Here is a 20,734-nt window from a genome sequence, read left to right as displayed (position 1 = left end):
AATTGGCAATTCAGTGACCCAGCAACACGGTGTAATATACAGATGATGTATTATACAATGGTACGCCTGAAACCTATATAATTTTATTAACCAATGTCACCCCCATAATTTCAATTAAAAAACAAGTTTTAAAAATTTCTCCTCCAGAAAATACTCATGAAGAAATGCAAAAAAATTACAATAAGAATATTTCTTAAAAGTTTGTAACAGCAAAGAAATGAAAGTAACCAAATATCTATTAATAGATCATTTAAGTAAAATGATTCATATATACTATATAGCCTTTAAGAAGACGAATATAGATATTCATGACATTCTGTTTGGTTTCTTTTGCAGAACAATATTATGCTATTTTTATTTTATATAAATAAATATGCAAATATTTATGTGTAGAAAACTACATCAAACTGTTAACAGTGATTATTTTGAAGGTGAGAATCTCACCTTCTATGTTATTCATTTTTGCTTTGTTTGAATTTCTGTAGCAATTTTGTATACTTTTGAATCAGAAAGAGCTAAAGTTTTAAAAAATATCATAGATATTAACATGTTACAATGATTTTCAACTGGTGTGCCACAAGAATTTTTAAAATATGCATTGCCTGACTATTTAGTCAGGGGTACTAACCTCTTTTCTCTTAGTTTGTCAAAATTAAAAAAAAAAAAAAGACAACAATAGCCATCCAGTGTGAATGAATCAAAATTATACCTATTTTTGTCATATCAGCAAAAAAATTATATATATATATATATATATATATATATATATATATATATATATATAATGTTTTTGGTATGCCGCAGAACTTTAGTAATTAGTTTATGTATGCCAGAAAATGAAAAAAGTTGAAAATCATTGCAATAGTAGGTAAAGAACAATTCCAGGTCTATATTTATAACTCTTATTATAAAGATTTTTAAACTATGCCCTTAGAATGTTCATCATAAGATATTGCTACTTTCTAGTTGTGTAACAATTTTCTACTTACAAGGGGAGAAAGTTGGTTTTTTTAATGAGTTCTTGGTCAGAGTAGGTAACATATGATCTGAGTGTAGACATCCATCAACGATAAAATTGATGATACATATATACATAATCCATGGACACAGTAATGTGGTGAAGGCCTGGGATGGGGTGGGGGCTGGGTGGAGAAGGGCAAGGCAGGGGCATCTGTAATACTGTCAACAATAAAAAATTAATTTAATTTTAAAAAAGATAAATGTTGATGGCATTCTGCTACTCTCTGCATTATACAGGGTGGGGTAAAGTAGGCTTACAGTGGTTTGTATGAACAATAATACAATAATTAATAAATAATAATGTAAGAATAAACTTTGTGTTTCACACTCTCATAACTGAAAACCTACCTTTGCCCCTTCCTGTATTCTAAGTATAGTCATGGTATAGGAATATGGCAGAATGTTACCTATTGAAAAGAGGGGGAGAAAGTGACATTCCTTTTATTAAAACCTGCCATGCCATTTAATAAAATGTTGAATTGAATGTCCTGCAGTGCTCCTGGAGTTCAATTCTTTCACAGGACTGGTAACAATGTGGTCAGGACCCACCTCAGCTGCTCTGTCCTCCTCCTACACCCCCAATGCCCCTTCCTAAACAATGAAGGCAAAGATGCTTGTCACTGCTCCTCAGAGAGGCCTGTAATGAAGGTTTCATGAGTCATGTGTTTTACCCAGATCACGCCTGGCATCAGCCAACAGCAACCTCAAGAGAACTGGAGATCCCTAGCCGGTTCGGCTCAATGGGTAGAGTGTTGGCTTGCAGACTGCATGCTCCCAGGTTTGATTCCAGTCAGAGGCATGTACCTCGGTTGCAGGCTCAATCCCCAGCCTTGGTGGGGGCACATGCAGAAGGCAACCAGTCGATGTGTCTCTCTCTCTCTGACTCTCCCCTTCCCTTCCACTCTTCCTGAAAATCAATGGAAAAAATATCCTTGGGTGAGGATTAACAAAACAAACGAACAAAAAAAGAGAACTGGAGGTATAGATGCAATCACTTAAAAGCTCAAGCTCACTACTCTCATTGGCCTATGTCTACCATTAGTGCATTAAAATATTTTATTAATATCAATTAATAATTTAATCTAATCAATAATACATGGAAAATATCTTAACTAGGAAACTCTTTCTTTCTTACAATACTTCTGTGGAACAGAAGGACTTCCTTTGCTTGATAGCAAGGTCTTGACGTCTATGGCAAATGCATTAAGAAACTACCTCTGCACACCTGCCACCTTCCTGCAGCTGCTCCAGAGACTTTGTTCTCCTCCCCCTTATGTCCTGACTACACCATTCCTGCCTCATGGCTTTACTCTTGCTTTCTGCTCAGCATAGAAACCTCATCACCTGGTCTTCTCCTCTCTGCCTCGCCACCCCCCACCCCAACACACACACACACACACACACACCCCGAAACCAGCTTTCCTGTGCCTCTGCACATTATCTTGCTGTGTTTTCAGGATAGCACTTATCATTGTGCAAACGTATCCTATTCATTTGTTTACATGGTTTTGATGTTTATTGTCAGTTTGTCCCCCAAAAGAAGGAAAGCTCCATGAGTCAAAAGATTTATCTGTCTCATTCACCTCTGGAACCCATTCTCGCACAGAACACATTTTTTGAATGAATGGAGAAGTTTAAATCAAAGCAGCATTCAGAAATGGGGTGATTTAGAAGTTCCAATTTATTGCACCATCACAGTTACTTAAAACCATTGTGCTAAAGTTTACAAAAGACTACTCTTTTTCTTACTGAAAATGCAAGACAGAACTTAGTTGACTTCAGACAGGCTTACCTGGTTCATTTTCAAGCTGTTTTTAAATAAATGCTAGTCTTCTGATCCAGATAAATGGCTTTCCCGGAAGAATAGCATTATGACAATGGGAAAATTCAACTGTCCCAATTTTAATTGGGACACAGGTTCAAGAACTTGGGTTCTTGAAATCAGTATACTGGTGCATCTCAAACACTACAAATAACCAGATTGCCAATTCTTTAAGAATATGGGAGAGAGTATCAGGTGGGAGAGAAGTTATATAAAGTCAAATTTCTTATAGAAAGAGAAAAGATGATGACATCCATCAGTTCTGTTGATTACCTAAGTGACAAGCCAATCCCCTTGGAAAGGGACACCAAAGATAATCATTGCAATGCCCACACCAGTTCCCATCGAGGACGCCTGGCGGAGGAAAGCTGTAGCCACTGAACCACAAGGAAGCGCGTTGCAGTTATGAAAACTATAGGGACTGGAGGCATCTGACGACTGTAACCGCCTCCTCCTCACAACATGCCTCTGTCCTCACAGAAGTGATTCCTCCTGGTACAGCAGTGTTTCACTGGTCCCTGAACACATGCTAACGACAGGCATCCTAACCTCGGAAAACACGAGCCTTTCTTAGCCACTGCACCTTCTCTGGGGAGTGGAGAGAGACCGCCAGTGCTCAGTGTGAGTTAGAAGGTTTTCTGGCTGAGCCATGAAAAAGAAAAGGAGGTGCTGTTACGTTTTTCCAGCACTGTGAACAAAATAGCTATTAATAAAAAAGAAGTGTCTCTTGCCCTTTGCGATAGCAGGGAGGGACCTGGAGAGTATTATGCTAACCAAACAAGGCAGTCAGAGAAAGACAAGTATCACATGATCTCACGTATATGTGGAATTTAATGAACAAAACAAACTGATGAACAAAATAGATCCAGAGACATGGAAGCATGGAACAGACTGACGAATATGAGTGAAAGGAGGTGGGTAGGTGGGTGGGGAGAGATTAACCAAAGAACTTACATGCATATATGCATAACCCATGGACACAGACAAGTCTGGTGAAGGCTGGGGTGGTTGTGGGGTGTAGGGTGAAGGGGGTCAATGGGAAAAAAGAAGACATCTGTAATACTTTCAACAATAAATATACATTTAAAAAAATAAAATAGCTATTCATGTTAAAGGAAGCTTTATGTGAACCTTAGGATGGGAATCTTCAAAACGATGAAAAGTCGTCTCAGCTGAATGTAGCTGACTTGCTCCTACATTACGTATGTGTCAGAAAAGGATTCAGGGTTGTTTAATCACAAAATGTTTCTAATTTTCATTTTAAGGCAGTTGTGGCTTAGCAGTCTCAAATCTCATGCATGGCTTAATGGTTTCATCCTCTTACTCTCTGACAAAATATTTACATTCAGCTCTATTTCTGCAAAAGACTAAGACTTCAAAAATAGAAATCAAGACAGCCAAGTATATTTAAAGATAACAGGCAATAGATAGTGCTAAAAATGATTATAATACACTTTAGAAATTAACCTTGGGCCAAATTCCACCAGAAGACCTATGGATAGGATCTCAGAAAAACTAGCTAAGTAATGAGTATCATGGAAGTGATAACCAGACAAGAAGTTCCAAGGATCTGAGCCCCAAGTCTCTCCCTGAGAATCTGTGAGGTATTTCTACGACTACTTCATCTGCTGCAATCTGTGGACTGCAATTTCACTTAAGGTTGGTCATGTAATTGTGAAGTGTTATTGCATTATTGATAAACCCAGGAAAAGAAATGTCAAGCCCTTTTAAAGTCACTGTACACTGAGCACAGCACTTCCACCAGAGAGTTAAGGCTAAGCAGTAACATGGTGAGAAGGATTTTCGTATCTTCACAGCTAATTCCAAACCCACATGAAAATGAGAACGAAACCCATTATGTTTGATAAGCACCCACCACACTTGCACATTTTTTTAAATATATTTTGATTGATTTCAGAGAGGAAGGATGAGGGAGAGAGAGAGAGAGAAATATCAGTGATGAGAATCATTAATCGGCTGCCTCCTGCATGCCCCCTACTGGGGATCAAGCCAGTAACCCAGGCATGTGCCCTGACTGAGAATTGAACCCTGACTGCCTGGTTCATAGGTCCACACTCAATCACTGAGCCACACCAGCCAGGCACTTGTATGCTTTTAAAAGAACAGAGAACGAATATAAGGGGAAAGAAAAACTAATCAATATAAGGTAATTGGGGAAGATAATTGGATAATGGAAGAAAAAATTGTCCATAGCAACAAAATAGAAGAGATTATTTATGTTGATTTACAAGTAGATGAGTTCCAGATGTATTTTTTAAATCTACTTCTCCCAGGTGTTTTTCTGCTTAATAAATATAACATCCAAGTTGGAATATTGCTGAAGCATTGAATCACCTAAATTCTGGCTATGGTCTTCTTCTGCCGTTCACTATTTTAAGCTATTTCTCCGCAGGGCAGTGCTACTGAAATCATCAGCATACAGGCTTGGCAGAGCCAGAGAGAAAAAGTACAGTCCACAGATTTGTTTCTTCTGTTTTTCCCAAAACAGAATCTCATAAAAAACATGCCCTCAAATTCTGTCACGATGTAGCTGACAGAATGAGAAATTCGGCTCCTGTTCGTAACTCTGACCGTCAAACCCATTTCTTGTGCTACTGAGAAGTCACAAAGCTCCAGGAAGTCGGGAGGCACCGTCGCAACTGTTCAAATGGTATCCAGGCAGAACAATCAGTCAATCAGAAACTTTAGTTCCAGTGGGATGAAAGTTTTTGGGGCCAACTTGGAAAAGCCTACAGAACAAGTTTGACTTGACTGCCAAGATCATTTCCAGGACACTGGCTAATTAATTATAAAAGCTTTTTCAAAACAAATTTGAGCCTGGCAACCTTTTTTCCTACCCAAAGAGAGACGAAAAAAGCAAGTTCAAAATAATAAAAGCCCAGGATTGTTGTGCTGTTGTGTTTTTTTGCCATAGCTTCGTCTTCTTTGCAAGCCCATTTTCTTCTTAGCACCTTTGTATTTGAAGTTACTGAAACAGTGGTAATAGAAACTGGAACTATAGCTTGAATTCCTACTCTACCTTGGGTCATAGACAGGTCATGGGTCGGTCACAAAGCTTCTCTTCAAATCCTTTCGTGGGAAGCAAAGAACAGAGCTTCTTCCTCTCTGGGGGGAGGATAAAGGGCTCATTGCATTAAGTCTGGCTGTTACTAGTATATTAGATAAATGGAGATGGATAGTTGCTCTTTTAAAGATATCCTCATCAACCTCATTTTCAGGCTTTGAAAACAGAAAGAACTAAACCCCTGAATTTAATCTCCCTGGATTCACCTTACTCTGAATCTTCATAAATATAAGATGCTAGTGATAGTCAGCAAAGATTCTGGTTTCAAGGACAACATCACACAGGTTTTATAGTAAAATCAACACCCGGGAACATAATGCCTATTTCTTCTAATACAAAATCTTGTGCAGGACACCTCTGAAACCGTTGGATTTCTTCTGCACATGCCCATATATGAAGAGACCCAAGAAAGTAAGAAATTTCTCTCAGCATTTATCAGCTGCTTATTGACAAATTCCTGGCCAAAGAAGAACTGTCACGAATAAAAGAAGCCTTCCTCAAAGAGTATGTCAGCCAGATATTCCTAACTCTGCCTCATCTAGAATCAAGACCCCCGGCAAACCTCATAATTAATGTTGCTTGAGACCTGACATAGAGGCTGGCATAGCATAATTGTATAATCAAATATTAGTTAAAGGAATGAATGAATTAAGGTACCACGATTCTTATCAATCACCATCTCATACCTGGATCACAATCACGTAGCTAATCTACTACTATTCCTCTCAGTTTCCCCACAGAATCAGAAATAGATTTAGGGCTTCTCCACTTTTATTGCCATACAGTATGAACAATCAAAATCAAGAGCCAGAACAAGTTGATGCTATTGAATTAATATCTGATATACTTGTAAAAAGAAAACAATCACATATAACATGTAAAAACTGTGGATCTATGTTGGTTCCCCATAGTTCTATTTTTTTTTTTCTGTTCAACTTAATAGCCCTTAAAAATCTATAATGTAAACCATGGCTATTGAGCCCCTGACACCCATATTTTATTTAACCAAGTACTTTTCTAGGGAGCATTCCTTAAGCGGTCTTTTCTAAGACTCCCTGTTGCTTCTTTAGTGAAAATCACCATTTAGGACAATGTATTTAATCTTTTTAAGCCTAAATTTCCTCATTTGCACCAACCACATGTTATGGGCATGCATAAATTCTTAGCTTAGGGCCTGGCCAATAATAAATGCTCAATAAATGTTAACTATTATTTTAAAAACTAGAGGCCTGGTGCACAAATTCGTGCACACTGAGAAGAAATTAATTAGAAAAAATATTTTAGAGGCCGGGTAGGGACCATGGAAGGTTGGCTCCAGGGCGTGTCTGGCCCGTCTCGCCCAGTCCTGATCAGCTGGACCCTAGCAGCAAGCTAACCTACCAGTCGAAGCATCTAACCCCTGGTGGTCAGTGCCCATCATAGCCACTGGTTGAGTGGTCTACCAAATGGTCAGACACTTAGCATGTTAGGCTTTTATATATATAGATGTTGTTTGATAAATACTGAATGGAACCAAGATGTGCGAAATAGTGTTGAGGGAAATTCTCAATAAGTCCTAGTGGACTGAGTTTTCCCTTTTCTGCTGCTGTATTCCATATTTAATGATCTTCTCCCCATCATTTCAAGAGGCAGGAAAGGGAGGGGAGGAGGGCTATCCACATTAGCATTTCAAGGGGGAGTAGAACTAGGAGTAAAGAATTAATCTCAATGTAAAGAGGGAGGAAATTAGGCCTGGCCAAAGCAAAACATCCCTCTTCTAGGGAACAAAAATAAATTAAGATGAGAAAGATAACATCAGATTTCAGAGCATCTTAAAAGTCATACAGGCAATTCTGAACTTAACTTTATAGGAAGCCATTACAAGCTTTTAATCCAAGGGAGAAATGGAAGGGCAATATTTTACAAAGTGTTAAACTGTGAGAAAATGGAGACAAGGAATTAGCTCCAAAGGCTTTTCTAGCAACACAGTCTAAGGTGATAATGGCCCTGTTAGGGGGCTACTGGTGAGAAGAAGGAAGAATCCAAATGTTATTTCATGAGAAAGAACATGAATTTCATCTTCCCTGTACTTTTTACAAATGTTGTTAAAGAGAAGCATCCTCATAAAGAAGAAATGTACAATTCAGATTTATTTATTCAGGTAAAAATTTCACCCATTCAGTCCACACAACTGGTTTTGGGTTTTATTGCACAATGCAAAATTGTATCTGCTCACCATTTTCTATTATCCCCAGATATTCTCCCAACTGGAAAATGGTCCAGTTTCTTCCATATTTTTTTTAAAAGAAAGAAAATTGAGACTCAAACCCTAATTGCTCTACATTTCAAATAGCCTACCTACTATGTATTTTAACAGACAAATCTTCAGCTAACAAAACTACATTACCTTTGCCAAAAATATACCCGAGTGAACAATTGCCAGAATTTTAGTTCTTTCTTTACCAATGCACTTTTTCATAAAGTTTTTCATTTAATCCTCACAATAACCCTGAGGTAGGGATTATTATTACTATTTTAAAGCTAATACAACTATAGTTACAATAAATTGCCCAAGAGACTATATCTATTAAAGGCTGGGCTGAAGTCAAGACTCTAATTCTTGGGTTCTGAACTCCAAATCCCTTTCACATACAGCCTCCCCTTCCCTCAGAAAAAGTACAAAAACCTCATCTACACATATTGGTTCTTTTCAGTCAGGGAACTATCATTTCTAATCTTTTCCTAGCATCATCTAGATATGCATTTAGTCTTACATTTCAAAGGAGCAAGAATTCTTTGCTTACCTGGTCCTTCTCAGGTTTATCAGAAATGTCATTCAGACTGGCAGAAGTCAGATTCCTATGGGTCAGGGCTGGGCTACCTGGAAAAACAAAAGCAAATCCTAATTAAAGAGTTCTTCTCAAAAGCACAGAGAATCTGGCTGTATATTTCATCAACACTAGTAGATGATGATGGACATGGTGATGATGCTTTAGCTACGATAAAGGTTGGAGCGCAGACACGGTTAAATGGAAAGTATGAAAAATCTCCCATTACTTGTTAAAGCCTGACTGCCAGTCTCTATTTTAAGGTAAGTTACACTTTGAAAGAAACATCAAAAACAATAGGCATAAAAACAAATGTACTCCTGGTTTGGTTTGGTTTTTGTCACGCCCTTTCACACATGTCCTAACCTACCAGGTGTCCTTTCCTTTTCCTCTCCCCTGCACAGCCAGGCTTTCTCCTATCAGCAGAGCTGGTCCCAGATTCAGGCCTACTGTCCTCTCTCCCAGGCCCCTGCAGTCCTTTCTAGGACATCCCTCATTCCAATCAACACAAAAAGCTATCTGTGTTCCTTTCTCTAGCTAACATTTTAATCAAAATATCTCTCCTGCCCTAAATGGTTTGGCTCAGTGGATAGAGTGTTAGCTTGCAGACTGAAGGGTCCCAGGTTCGATTCCAGTCAAGGGCACATGCCTGGGTTGTGGGCTCAATCCCTAGTAGGGGGCGTGCAGCAGGCAGCCAATCAATGATTCTCTCTCATCATTAATGTTTCTATTTCTCTCTCCCACTCCCTTCTTCTCTGAAATCAATAAAAATATATTTTTTAAAAAAGAATTATTTCTCCTTAGTAGGCATCTGATCCAGAATCCCCATTCTTTGCCTCAAAATAGTGTTATCACAGGCCCCCCTTAGTTCCTGCATTCCCATTTGCCAAACTAAAATAAGTGTGTCCCTTCTTCCCACTTAACATGCCAAGCTCCATATTCAAGTCAAAGGATGGTTCCATCAGGAATGCTTCAGGGGGACCAAGCTCTCAGGCAACATAGCTGCTGTAGGTAATATCCACTGGCAACCCAGTCAGTGATTTTAGACACTGTTATACAACCACAGAGAGGAAGGATGTCTGGAAGAGTGAGAGACCATTTTCAAGTAGACTATGTTAATAATACTGAACTTTCATTCTGCAGTTGGCCTGAAATCTCTAGGCTTACTAAGCAAAAGAGGAACTTTTCAAAAGCCAGGGTGCTTGACCCACCCCTGCAGGGTGCTGAGTAATGCATTCATCCTTAATCCTCAATAGTCTGACTCAGGCTGGTCTTCACACCAAGAGGACAAGGGTTGGGGAGAAAAGCGCAGCAGAAGTTCCAACACAGCTTCACATTTGCTTCCAAAAAAGTATTTATTACAGACTTTAATTCCTTCCGGTCAAAACTTCAACACAGAATTTTACAAAAGATTGCAAGCTACTCCTAATAATGTAATGTGTATATGCCAGCAGCCCTTTAAATTATATAATTGTCTTTAACTACTAGATCAGGAAAATCACAATTTTCTGGGGCTGACAGACAGGATGCTTTCCGCTCCGTTGCATTTCATTGAGTAAGCATGTCCTAGGTCTCTGTGAGCCTTTACCTGGTGGGTTATTTTATTCTAGGAAAATTTGAGCACAGAGCATTTTTCAAAGGAAAGAGCTGAAAAAATGCTTTACGGGCAATATCAAAAGAACTTCTTTGAAGGCCACATTTTCTTCTTTGAACTGCAGGCACACCACTGGATACAAGCAATACCAGGTACAAACACAAATGCCCCAAGATAATGTTGGGTTTGAAACGCACGGGTAAGGAGTAGATATAATTTTGCACTTTATGTTTAAAAACAAAACCAGTTATTTAAAGTAAAGAAATCTAAACTCTATACTCCTACATCAATGAAGCCTTAGAAATACTAATTATAAGTTAAAAGTAGCTTAGGTAAGCGATTAGATAAGACTAATTTCTAATTATAAAGCAATCGTATTAAGTGGAAGTACTGAAATAAATTGAAAGCAGTCTTTCATTAAGTAATTTAAATTTCCTGGGCAATATCCTAAACTCACTCACTGATTTGCTTTGGAAATACTGCAAAGGTACATTTCAACCCAAGAACTGCCCTAACTGCTGCAAAATCTGAATATGTAGAAGCCAAATGAATAAGGTCTTTATTATGATGGTAATCTGAATTGATGTCACCACTTTTCCAAGAAACCTCATATACTGTCTCATCATTTCTCATTTCTGAAAGACAGCTATCTATATTTGTGTTATATGGGGAAAGAAGAGGCACAGGTCCAAGGAAGAGGAAGGAACCAGATGGGGAAAAGAAGGCCAGTGTTAAGAAATAATCAACTCTATTGTCCCTCCTACCCTTAACTTTTCTCATTAATAAAAGTACTATTTGAAAGTAAAATTAGGAACATTCCCTAATGTTTAACTTTATAATACACTAGAAGAATCCAAAGTCAACACTTTTAGGTAAACCCTACGCAAGATGATCAGCATTCTTCAATCTTTTCCCACCTCCCTCCCTAACAAACTCCTTACCCCTACACCCTCACACCTTGAACCAGAAACAAATGCTTCCCAATTCCCAACCTGTGGCCCCAGGCCAACAGCATCAGCACCACATAAGAACTTGTTAGAAATGCAAACTCCTGGGACTCACCCCAAATCTATATCAAAACTCTGGGTCTGGGGCTTAGCAGTGTGGGCACTAACAAACCTTGGAAGTGATTCTGAAACATGCTAAAGTTTTGGAATTACTGCTCGAAATAAACCAGTTATCTTAACCGAAGGGTGTCTCAGTCAGAATCAGAGTTGAAAGGGGTTTATATAAGCTGAAGTAGCCAGAGTGGCCGTTCTGATAACCTTGCTCTCCCCCAAGCTACTTGCTTCAAACTGTCATATCTCACGCAAATCAGTAAATTAGCATCCTTGCCACATCTACAGACAAAAATGATCAGACCTGGCTTTTCCTCTAAATCATCACCTACGCTATCAAGTAAATAACTAACTTTGTTTTGGAAGCTCACTGTTTAATTAGCCTTTTCCAGAAACATACCACCCAATTCAAAAAGGCAAGGACAAGAGCCAAAAGAGATGACAAACCAAATTATATCTGGGAATCAGAAATCTGAGTGTGGTATTTTAGCAAACCCAAAAGCTGTTACACAACAGGTCCCTAACAACGTTCTAGTGTGGATATTTTGCACCTGACATTCAATAAGACGCATTGTCAGAACACACCAGTGCTTTCTATTTAGAGTTTTATCGTATAATGTAAACTCATGATACTGCAGTCCTGAGTGAGTGGAGGCAGCAGAGGAAAATGTCTCCTTGTGCCAGGAAGGTGTGTTACAAGGGTACCTGAAGCGTGCTACCACTTGTGCAGGTGGTGATTCCTTTACTCGGAGCTTCCACCAGCAGGCACCTCCACTCTGAAATCCAAGGCATACTTAAAACTGTTCTTGGTCCAAAGAAACTTGGGGTTTTTAAGTGTTGGATTTTAAAAAGACGAAAAAGAAGGACCAGCCTTCTTGGGCATTAATTATAATGAATTCGCGTATCCCTGATTTCTTGCCATAAGAAAAAGAAAGCTTTGGAGAATCACATTTTCAAGCAGTTTCACACAATCAAAAACAATTTCATTTTCAAAGTACCCACTTGGCAGGTACATACTGTCTTCTATAAAAACTAATTGCATTCTGTACTAAGTTTGAAAATCATTTTTATTCTTTAGCACACATGTAGCAATTCATAAAATCCTCTGCAATTATATCTCTTCGATAAAATAAAAAGGAGTGAGGAGAATGTACAGCATAGGAAGAGGATGATGTGTAAAAGTGTACATATTAGCCTGGCAGCTGTGGCTCAGTGGTTGAGCGTCAACCCATGAACCAGGAGGTCATGGTTTGATTCCCTGGGTTGCAGGCTTGATCCCCATTGTGGGTGTGCAGGAGGCAGCCAATCAATGATTCTCTCTCATAATTGATGTTTTTATCTCTCTGTTCCTCTCCCTTTCTCACTCTGAAATCAATAAAAACATATTTAAAATGTTTTAATGAAATGGTGTACATATTAGATAAAAATACAAATATGTATGTAATGACACATATATTGCCACACGCACACCTCATACCTTTATAATAAGCCAATAAAGAACCTAGGAACAAGGTAAAACAAAGATCACAGGGGCTATGGGGTAAACTGTGTTTTTATTCTTTCTAATAATTAAATAACACTTCTAAAATATATTGTTATATTATTTTGCCCTGACTGGGAATTGAACCCTGACCTCCTGATTCACAGGTCGACGCTCAACCACTGAGCCATGCCGGCTGGGCATTAAATAATATTGTTAGCATAAAAATAACTAAGGTAACTTACATGTAATGGACATTTAAATGAAACTGGGCATTAATGTCAGAAAGTTTAGAGCCATGGGTATGATCTGAACTGCTTGGGACCACAAAACAATATGTAGTTTCAGAATAATGAATACTAATATGTTCTGTCTCCCAATCACTCACTGATGGTTTCCCCCTGCCCTTGTTGTTATAACAAATCTACTAGAAAATGTCTGTATCTAAGATTAAGGACCAACTAATCTTTTTTAGTAGTAGGTACTTTAACTTCCATTATCTTAATCCTTACATAAACACTTTGAGGTTAGTATTGTTATTACCACTTTAACATAAACATGAACTGCAAGGCAGTTAAATTTATGGTCACACAGCAAGTGGTAAAAACATAATTTAAATCTGGATCTCTTAATACCAATCCCACTGCCTCTGAGAAAAAAAAAATGGTCTATGTAATTTACATAAATAAACACATAAACTTCACTTCTAATGAAGAGAAAATTTAAAGTATAACTACAAAGAATATATCCCACTTCCATGCCAATTGTGTGCAATATAATATTACTAAAAATGTTTAAGATAAAAATGCTCTTGGTTTCCAATTTTAGATGTTCTCAAAAATGAAATTTACATTTCTTTGTGTTTTCATTTTCATAAAGGAAAAAATGGGGGGGAGAAGGGGGCAGATATTCAACTCAGTCTGTTTAGCACTGAGATTAAATAGTAACTCCAAACCACTGCTCTGTAACAAAAATAGAAAATATGCTAAAAACAATAGCAATGTAATTACAAAAGCAATAATGCCACATGCTTCTGAATGTGCTAATTCACAGACACAGCTAGGTGTCTGTAAGGTCCCACAATGATCATACAGCCATTTCTTCATTATTTCCATGTTGGTGTTCTGCATTTCAGGTTACTCCAACTGCAATTCCCATTTCAACCACTAATCAGGAATAGAATGAGACAGAGAATAAATCACAATAATTTTAACTGAGAAAGTCTAGAAGGAATTGCTAATGGATAAGCTTACATTTTATCAGACCAGTTTCCTAGTCTTCCATGGCAACAGAATTTTAAGAGCTCTCCCCACCAAAAGCAATATTAAAATAAGCATGTCATTAAAAATTCCAACCCCTTCTCATTCCCTAACTCCAAATAAAATACAGAAATATTTAAAATGTAAATATTAGACTAAGGAAAGTTAAAAATATCATCAGAAGGAGCTCTCTGAAGGAATTTCATAACTAAGAGGAAATCAATTTGAATATTTTTGCTTCTTTCAATTGCAATTGTTATGTTTTATTTAGAGAACTGCTGTCTGTTTATGATTTAATATAATGTAAACTCCAAGGGTCCAGAGCCAAGGCCTTCAGTTTATCTTGTTCACAGTTCTAGCCTCTGAGCTTGGCACTCTAGTGGCACTTAATAAGTATTTGTGAATGAGTGAATAATAACTGGGCATCGTTTTACCTCCATTCGAGTTACTATAAGCACTACTGTTCAGAGTCCATTTCCGATGGAGGGAGATGCTGTGTGCACACTTCAATAGCCTTCAGACTTGAAAAGCCTTAGAGTAAATAAGGAAGAAGTTTGTAGCTGGCCCAGAACTAACAGAAGGAAAGGACTCTGCCAAAGTAGCTTAAAGCCATCAGTCAGCAGTGGAACAGATAAAAAACAAAACAAAACAAAAAAAACACCCTGTAAAGGAAGAATCAAGAGGTGAGAGTAAGAGGAGAAAATAAGGGAGCATGTCGGCACTTCAGCAGAAGGAAAGGAGAGCCTTGGGTAGAAAAGTCTAGGAGAAATGAAATAATTCAAATATTGTAATTGGCTTTGAAAGTTAAGCAAATTTGGAGGAAGGAAGAAGACTTGAAAAGATCCAGATAACTATCAAAGTATGTGAGTCAAGTTCTAGCCAAAAGCTAAAGTCATCCCTAATGTATGGGGCAAAGATAATGGAAGGGACATCCTAGAGAGAAATAGAAGTGCACAGAGGCCAAACCACAACATAATAAACACCTATGCCAATGAGTCCTCACAGAGACTACTCTACTTTTAAAGACCATTCTCTACCTGTTGAGATCTCAGCTGTCCAGATGCCACTTAATAATCTTTCCAACTTCAACTACCTTCACCCTATTCTCTCCCGTTTTTGAGTTTTCTGCTACTCTTTGGGCTTTTCCCAAGAGTCAACGTTAGGTCTTAGACTTGAACGTCAAATAGACAAGGTTCATCTCTTCTAATTCTTTTAAAATTTCTATCAACAAAAGAAAAATGCTCTAACCATGGATACTCCCATCTAATCTAATAAAAGACAAACATGCAAATTGACCATACCTACGCTATGCCTTAAGCCATGCCCACCAGCCAATCAGAGCACTATATGCAAATTAACCCAACCAAGATGGTGCCCAGCAGCCACAGAGCTGAAGCGAGCAGGAGGCTTGGTTGCTCCAGTGATGGAGGAAGCCAAGCTTCCCAGCCAGCTCTGAGCTCCACTGGAAGCAACAAAGTTTCAAATAGAAGATAATAAACCCCAGATACCTGCTTTCAGCCGGCTGTGGCCCTGGAGCTGGAGTGAGCAGGAGCCAGCTCTGAGCTCCACTGAAGGCAACAAAGTTTCAATTATAGAAGGTAAATAAATCCCAGAATAAAAAGAAAAAAGAATAAAAGAGGCTGGGAGCTTCTGTCGCCAGGGGGCTTGGCCAGCCTGAAAATGCCCCTCAGCCCCTCACCCAGACTGGCCAGGCACCCCAGTGAGGACCCCCCACCCTAAAGGGGGTGCAGCCAGCCTGAAAACAGCCATCAGCCCCTGACCCAGGCTGGCCAAACCTCCATGGAGTGAGGGTCCCCACTGGGGGGGACTTGAATAGCCTGAAAACACCCATCAGCCCCTCACCCAGGGTGGCCAGGCACACCAGCAGGACCCCCACCCTGATCCAGGATACCCTTCAGGGAAAACCAGCCGGCCCCACCCATACACCAGGCCTCTATCCTATATAATAAAAGGGTAATATGCAAACTGACCCTAACAGCAGAACAACTGGGAATGACTGGTCACTATGACACACACTGACCACCAGGGGGCAGACGCTCAATGCAGGAGCTGCCCCTGGTGGTCAGTGCGCTCCCATAAGGGGAGCTCTGCTCAGCCACAAGCCAGGCTGATGGCTGCCAGTACAGCGGTGGTGGTGGGAGCCTCTCCTGCCTCCTCAGTAGCACTAAGGATGTCTGACTGCAGTTTAGGCCTGCTCCCCGCTGGCAAGTGGACATCCCCCGAGGGCTCCTGGACTGCCAGAGTGATGTCTGGCTGTCAGCTTAGGCCCAATTCCCCAGGGAGCGGGCCTAAACCAGCAGGTGGTCATCCCCCAAGGGGTCCCAGACTGCGAGAGGACACAGGCCAGGCTGAGGAACCACCCCCCCACCAAGTGCACAAATTTTTGTGCACTGGGCCTGTAGTTTTAACAATATTACACTGGATATTTAATTTCTATTATGCTCTAAAACAGATAGATTTTATTAAGAAAGCATTTCATTCTCTTTCTGCATACAGACACATATAAAAGACAGTTTAGCCCTAGCCATTTTGGCTCAGAGGATAGAGCATCAGCCTGCGAACTGAAAGGTCCCAGGTTCGATTCCTGTCAAGGGCACATGCCCAGGTTGTGGGCTTGATCCCCAGTGGGGGACTTGCAGGAGGCAGCCGATCCATGATTCTCTCTCATCATGGATGTTTCTATCTTTCTCTCCCTCTTCCTTCCTCTCTAAAAATCAATAAGAATATATTTTTTTTAAAAAGATAGTTTAACAAAAAACCTCTACTCAGTTGAATAAACATTCAGAGGCAAACAAGGACTGAAAAACTTACTAAATAGAAAAGCCCCTTAAAGATCCTAATTCTTTCCCTGTGTCTCACATGCATGCACGCACACACCCACAGCCTCCCCCCCTACCAACACACACACAAATTATATATATATATATATATATATATATATATATATATATATATATGAACAAAAAGTTATTCTGCCTGGCTGGCGTGGCTCAGTGGTTGAGCTTTTACCTAAGAACCACGAGGTCATGGTTTGATTCCCCGTCAGGGCACATGCTCAGGTCGCGGCCACAATTCTCAGTGTGGGGTGTGCAGGAGGCGGCCGATCAATGATTCTCTCTCATCACTGATGTTTCTCTCTCTCTCTCTCTCTCTCTCTCTCTCTCTCTCTCTCTCTCTCTCTCTCTCTCTCTCTCCCTCTTCCCCTTCCTCTCTGAAATCAATAAAAATATATTTTCTTAAAAAAGAAAAGAAAATACTAAAAACAATATAAAACCACATCAATTTAAAAAAAAAAAAAAACTGGTGGAAGACCAACAGAAACAGACTTCCAAAACTTTCTGGAAGAAGAAGAGCAGATGGTGTATTAGAACCTGGTACTTTTTGCAGAGTATAGAAATTGCAGTGTAAAATATGTGCAAGAGAGGTATATGTCAAAAAGATCTTCCCTGCAAAACTTCAAAAACGCTCCACACTGGAAGAGGCCAAATATAATGGGGGTTGAAAGACATGAGTTTACGGAAACTCTATGCACAGAAAGTTTACCACTACAGAGTAAACTTTTACACCACAAGGCTTATCACTACAGGGTAAACTTTTACAGCACAAGGCTTACCACTACAGGGTAAGCCTTTTACACCACAAGGCTTACCACTACAGGGTAAGCCTTTTGCACCACAGGGCTGTTTGCTAAAGAAGTGCTAGAGAACACAGGGTAATTAGTGCAGGTGTTTGTACCTCAGAGCAAAGTCTTCTGAACTCTAGAATTTAGGGGCTATATCAGGATAACATTTTCTACTCATTCAAAAACAAATACTCTTTCTTAAATACAAATGAACAATTGAAGATGATCAAATATTTGAGAAAGCCCAAGACTAAAACACACACCAAAAAAAAAGAAACCCACACAATTTCAATTTAAAAAAAAATATAATTTTAAAAGTGTAAATAAAAACTCTTACTAGTCTGCAGAGAGATTAAGAATCTATTATAGCCTTGACCAGCGTGGCTCAGTGATTAGAGTGTCGGCCGGCACACCTAAGGTTCTCAGGGCATATACCTAGTTGTAGGTTCGATCCCCTGCCCAGGTGGGATGCCTGGGGGAGGCAACCAATGTCTGTCTCTCTCTCTCTCTCTCTCTCTCTCTCTCTCTCTCTCTCTTTCTCTCTCTCTCTCCATCCCATCCCTTCTTCTTTCCCTCCCTTACACCCTCTCTAAAAATCAGTGAAGGTAAAAATAATCCTAGGGTGCATATTAACAAAAAAAAAAAAAGAAAGAAAGAAGGAAACTATTATATTCATAAAACATGTACAAGATGTTATAAAAATAGAGCAAAAAAAAATACTTTAGAATTATAATTACTTTTAAAGACCATATATCATTGCAAATAAAATAAACAATATAAAGGTTAGAAAATATTCCAAAAAATGTAAGGGTAGAGATGTTACAGTCCTTAGCTGGTTATCTAAAGGAAGAGAGTAAAGGGAGCCAGACATTGTTGAGCACATTCAGTTGGGAAGCTGAGGCCTGTTTGCTTCACTAGGAAGCTACAGCTTCACACCCCAAGAAATCAGCATTGTCCCTCCAAGGGGATTAACACCCCTTCCTTCTTCCCGCTGGTACTGGGCGGGGAAAGGGGGGGGGGGGGGACAAGGACATGCCTAGTGGTGCAGGGGGAGGTGTTTGACCCTAGAGGCCTGTCAGTCTAGCCTAGGAGAAAAGATCATTGGCTAGGGGGGAAGCCAATGCAAGCCTATGAAATTTAGTATTTTGAAAAAGCTCCTGGTTAAAATCCCTGGAGATAAAGCATTCTCTCTCTCTCTCTCTCTCTCTCTCTCTCTCTCTCTCTCTCTCTCTCTCTGGGATTTGCACTCCTCCTGTGATGGCTGCCCCTGCCCTGTTACTTTCTGCTCTCTCCTGCCAGGGACCAGTCGAGCATGGGGATCTGCTGGCCACCTAAGGCTGGCAGACTCGTGGTCTCTGAGGAACTATGAAGCATAACTCTGGGCACTAGCTTTCATTTGGGCCTGCAGAAGCCATGGTGGGTCTTTCTCCATGGCTGGGTGGAGAGGGGACATTGGAAGCCCAGGGGCAGGGGCAGCCATCACTAATGAACCACCCTGCCACATCACCATCTCCTGTGAGTGGGTCCTTGCAATGCTTTTCTGGGGAATCCCCTGGAACAGCCAGTTTCCCACTGGAACAAACAGCCCGAAAACCTGAGAGAAAAGATCAGGGGAACAGAGGCTACTCCAGGAAGGCCAGCAGCCGACTATTAGGAGTCCTACTGACCCAGAACAAGACATTGAAAAAGAAAACAGTATTAAAGAAAATATACCAGATCTAAAGGACATGTTTCTTCTAATCAAAAGGGTCCCAAGAGAAAAATAAACAAACCACACACACACACACACACACACACACACACACACACACACACACACATCCTGTATGTAGATGAATCATTGTGAAATTCACAATACCAAGAATGACGAAAATATTCTAAGATTTTTTTTTTTTTATCTACAGAGGAAAGAAAATAAGAATAAGACTTTTGGAATTCTCTTAAGCAACCCAGAATGGTAGAAGAGAATGGGACCATATTTTAAATTTCTGGGAGAAAAATCATTTCAACCTGTATTCCTGTACTCATCCAAATAATACATGTGAAAAACAACAACAACAAACAACACAATGAAACTTTTAGGGAATAAAAAGAGGTCAGCTTTTATATATGCCCTTTCATACAAAATTACTTGAAGTGTGATTTACCAAAATGAAGGAACAGACTAAGAAAAACAGATACATAGTCTTGAACTCAGGAGAGCAGTGAAAGTAAAAGAACAGCAGCTGTGCAGCAGGTCTCGAGGGCCAGGTGTCTTATGCAGCAAGAGGGTGGTGTGGGGCAGCGGGGGACAGCGGGATGATGGATCTGCAAAAGAAGGAGGTATCTATAGGGTTCACTATATCCCTGAGATGCTGAAAAAGTTTGGGAATAGGGGAATGTTAGCTGATTCTAAAAAATGTAATTTAAAACTCCAGGTTTAAAAAAATGTACAAAGATAAAATGTGATCAGAGTCCATTCTATAGCTTTAGAGTAAACAATATTCACATAGTCATAATAATGTTATTATGCATCTCTGACTTTAGAATTGACTGACAAAAAAACACAGATTTTATTTGTAGAGACAATAATTACAATAAGTAGTAGAAGTACTTATGACAGAAGCCTGGAAGTGAAAATAGCAAGGAGAGGGGCAAGGAAGGGAATAGTGAAGAGAGGGGTAGGGAAGTCAATATCCCTTTCCCCAAGTAAGAAGTCAAAAGATCCCACCAATACTTGCCACAAATGAATAAACATACAAAACAAATAAATAATAAAAGCACAGGTTTATTGCCTAAACATTACAAATGTAATTAACAGAACTAAGAGGAAGATACAAACATATTTAGAGGACAGAAACATGGTTGCATAAAATAGGTAAAATGTTTTCTAGAAAAGAAAAAATCAACAGACAATATCTAAGATTGATAAACCAGAAACAGCAAGGTAAGCTAATTATAAAGAGAGATAGAGATTCCTAAAATAA

General features: G+C 39.4%; 1 protein-coding gene across 3 annotated transcripts in view; it reads right to left on the bottom strand.

Moving 5' to 3' along the window:
- SLC4A4 (solute carrier family 4 member 4) overlaps positions 1-20,734 on the bottom strand; it is a 440,882-nt gene that overhangs the window by 127,513 nt on the left and 292,635 nt on the right. For all 3 annotated transcript variants that reach the window (XM_036335845.1, XM_036335853.1, XM_036335842.1), the window contains one exon: positions 8,711-8,787. In XM_036335845.1, coding sequence (XP_036191738.1) covers positions 8,711-8,787 — 77 coding nt within the window. The remainder of the gene's footprint in view (positions 1-8,710; positions 8,788-20,734) is intronic.

This window comes from Myotis myotis, unplaced genomic scaffold (assembly GCF_014108235.1).
Source record: "Myotis myotis isolate mMyoMyo1 unplaced genomic scaffold, mMyoMyo1.p scaffold_m19_p_1, whole genome shotgun sequence".
NCBI lineage: Eukaryota > Metazoa > Chordata > Mammalia > Chiroptera > Vespertilionidae > Myotis > Myotis myotis.
The sequence above is the reverse complement of the archived record's forward strand: the minus strand, read 5'-3'. Positions and strand labels throughout refer to the sequence as shown.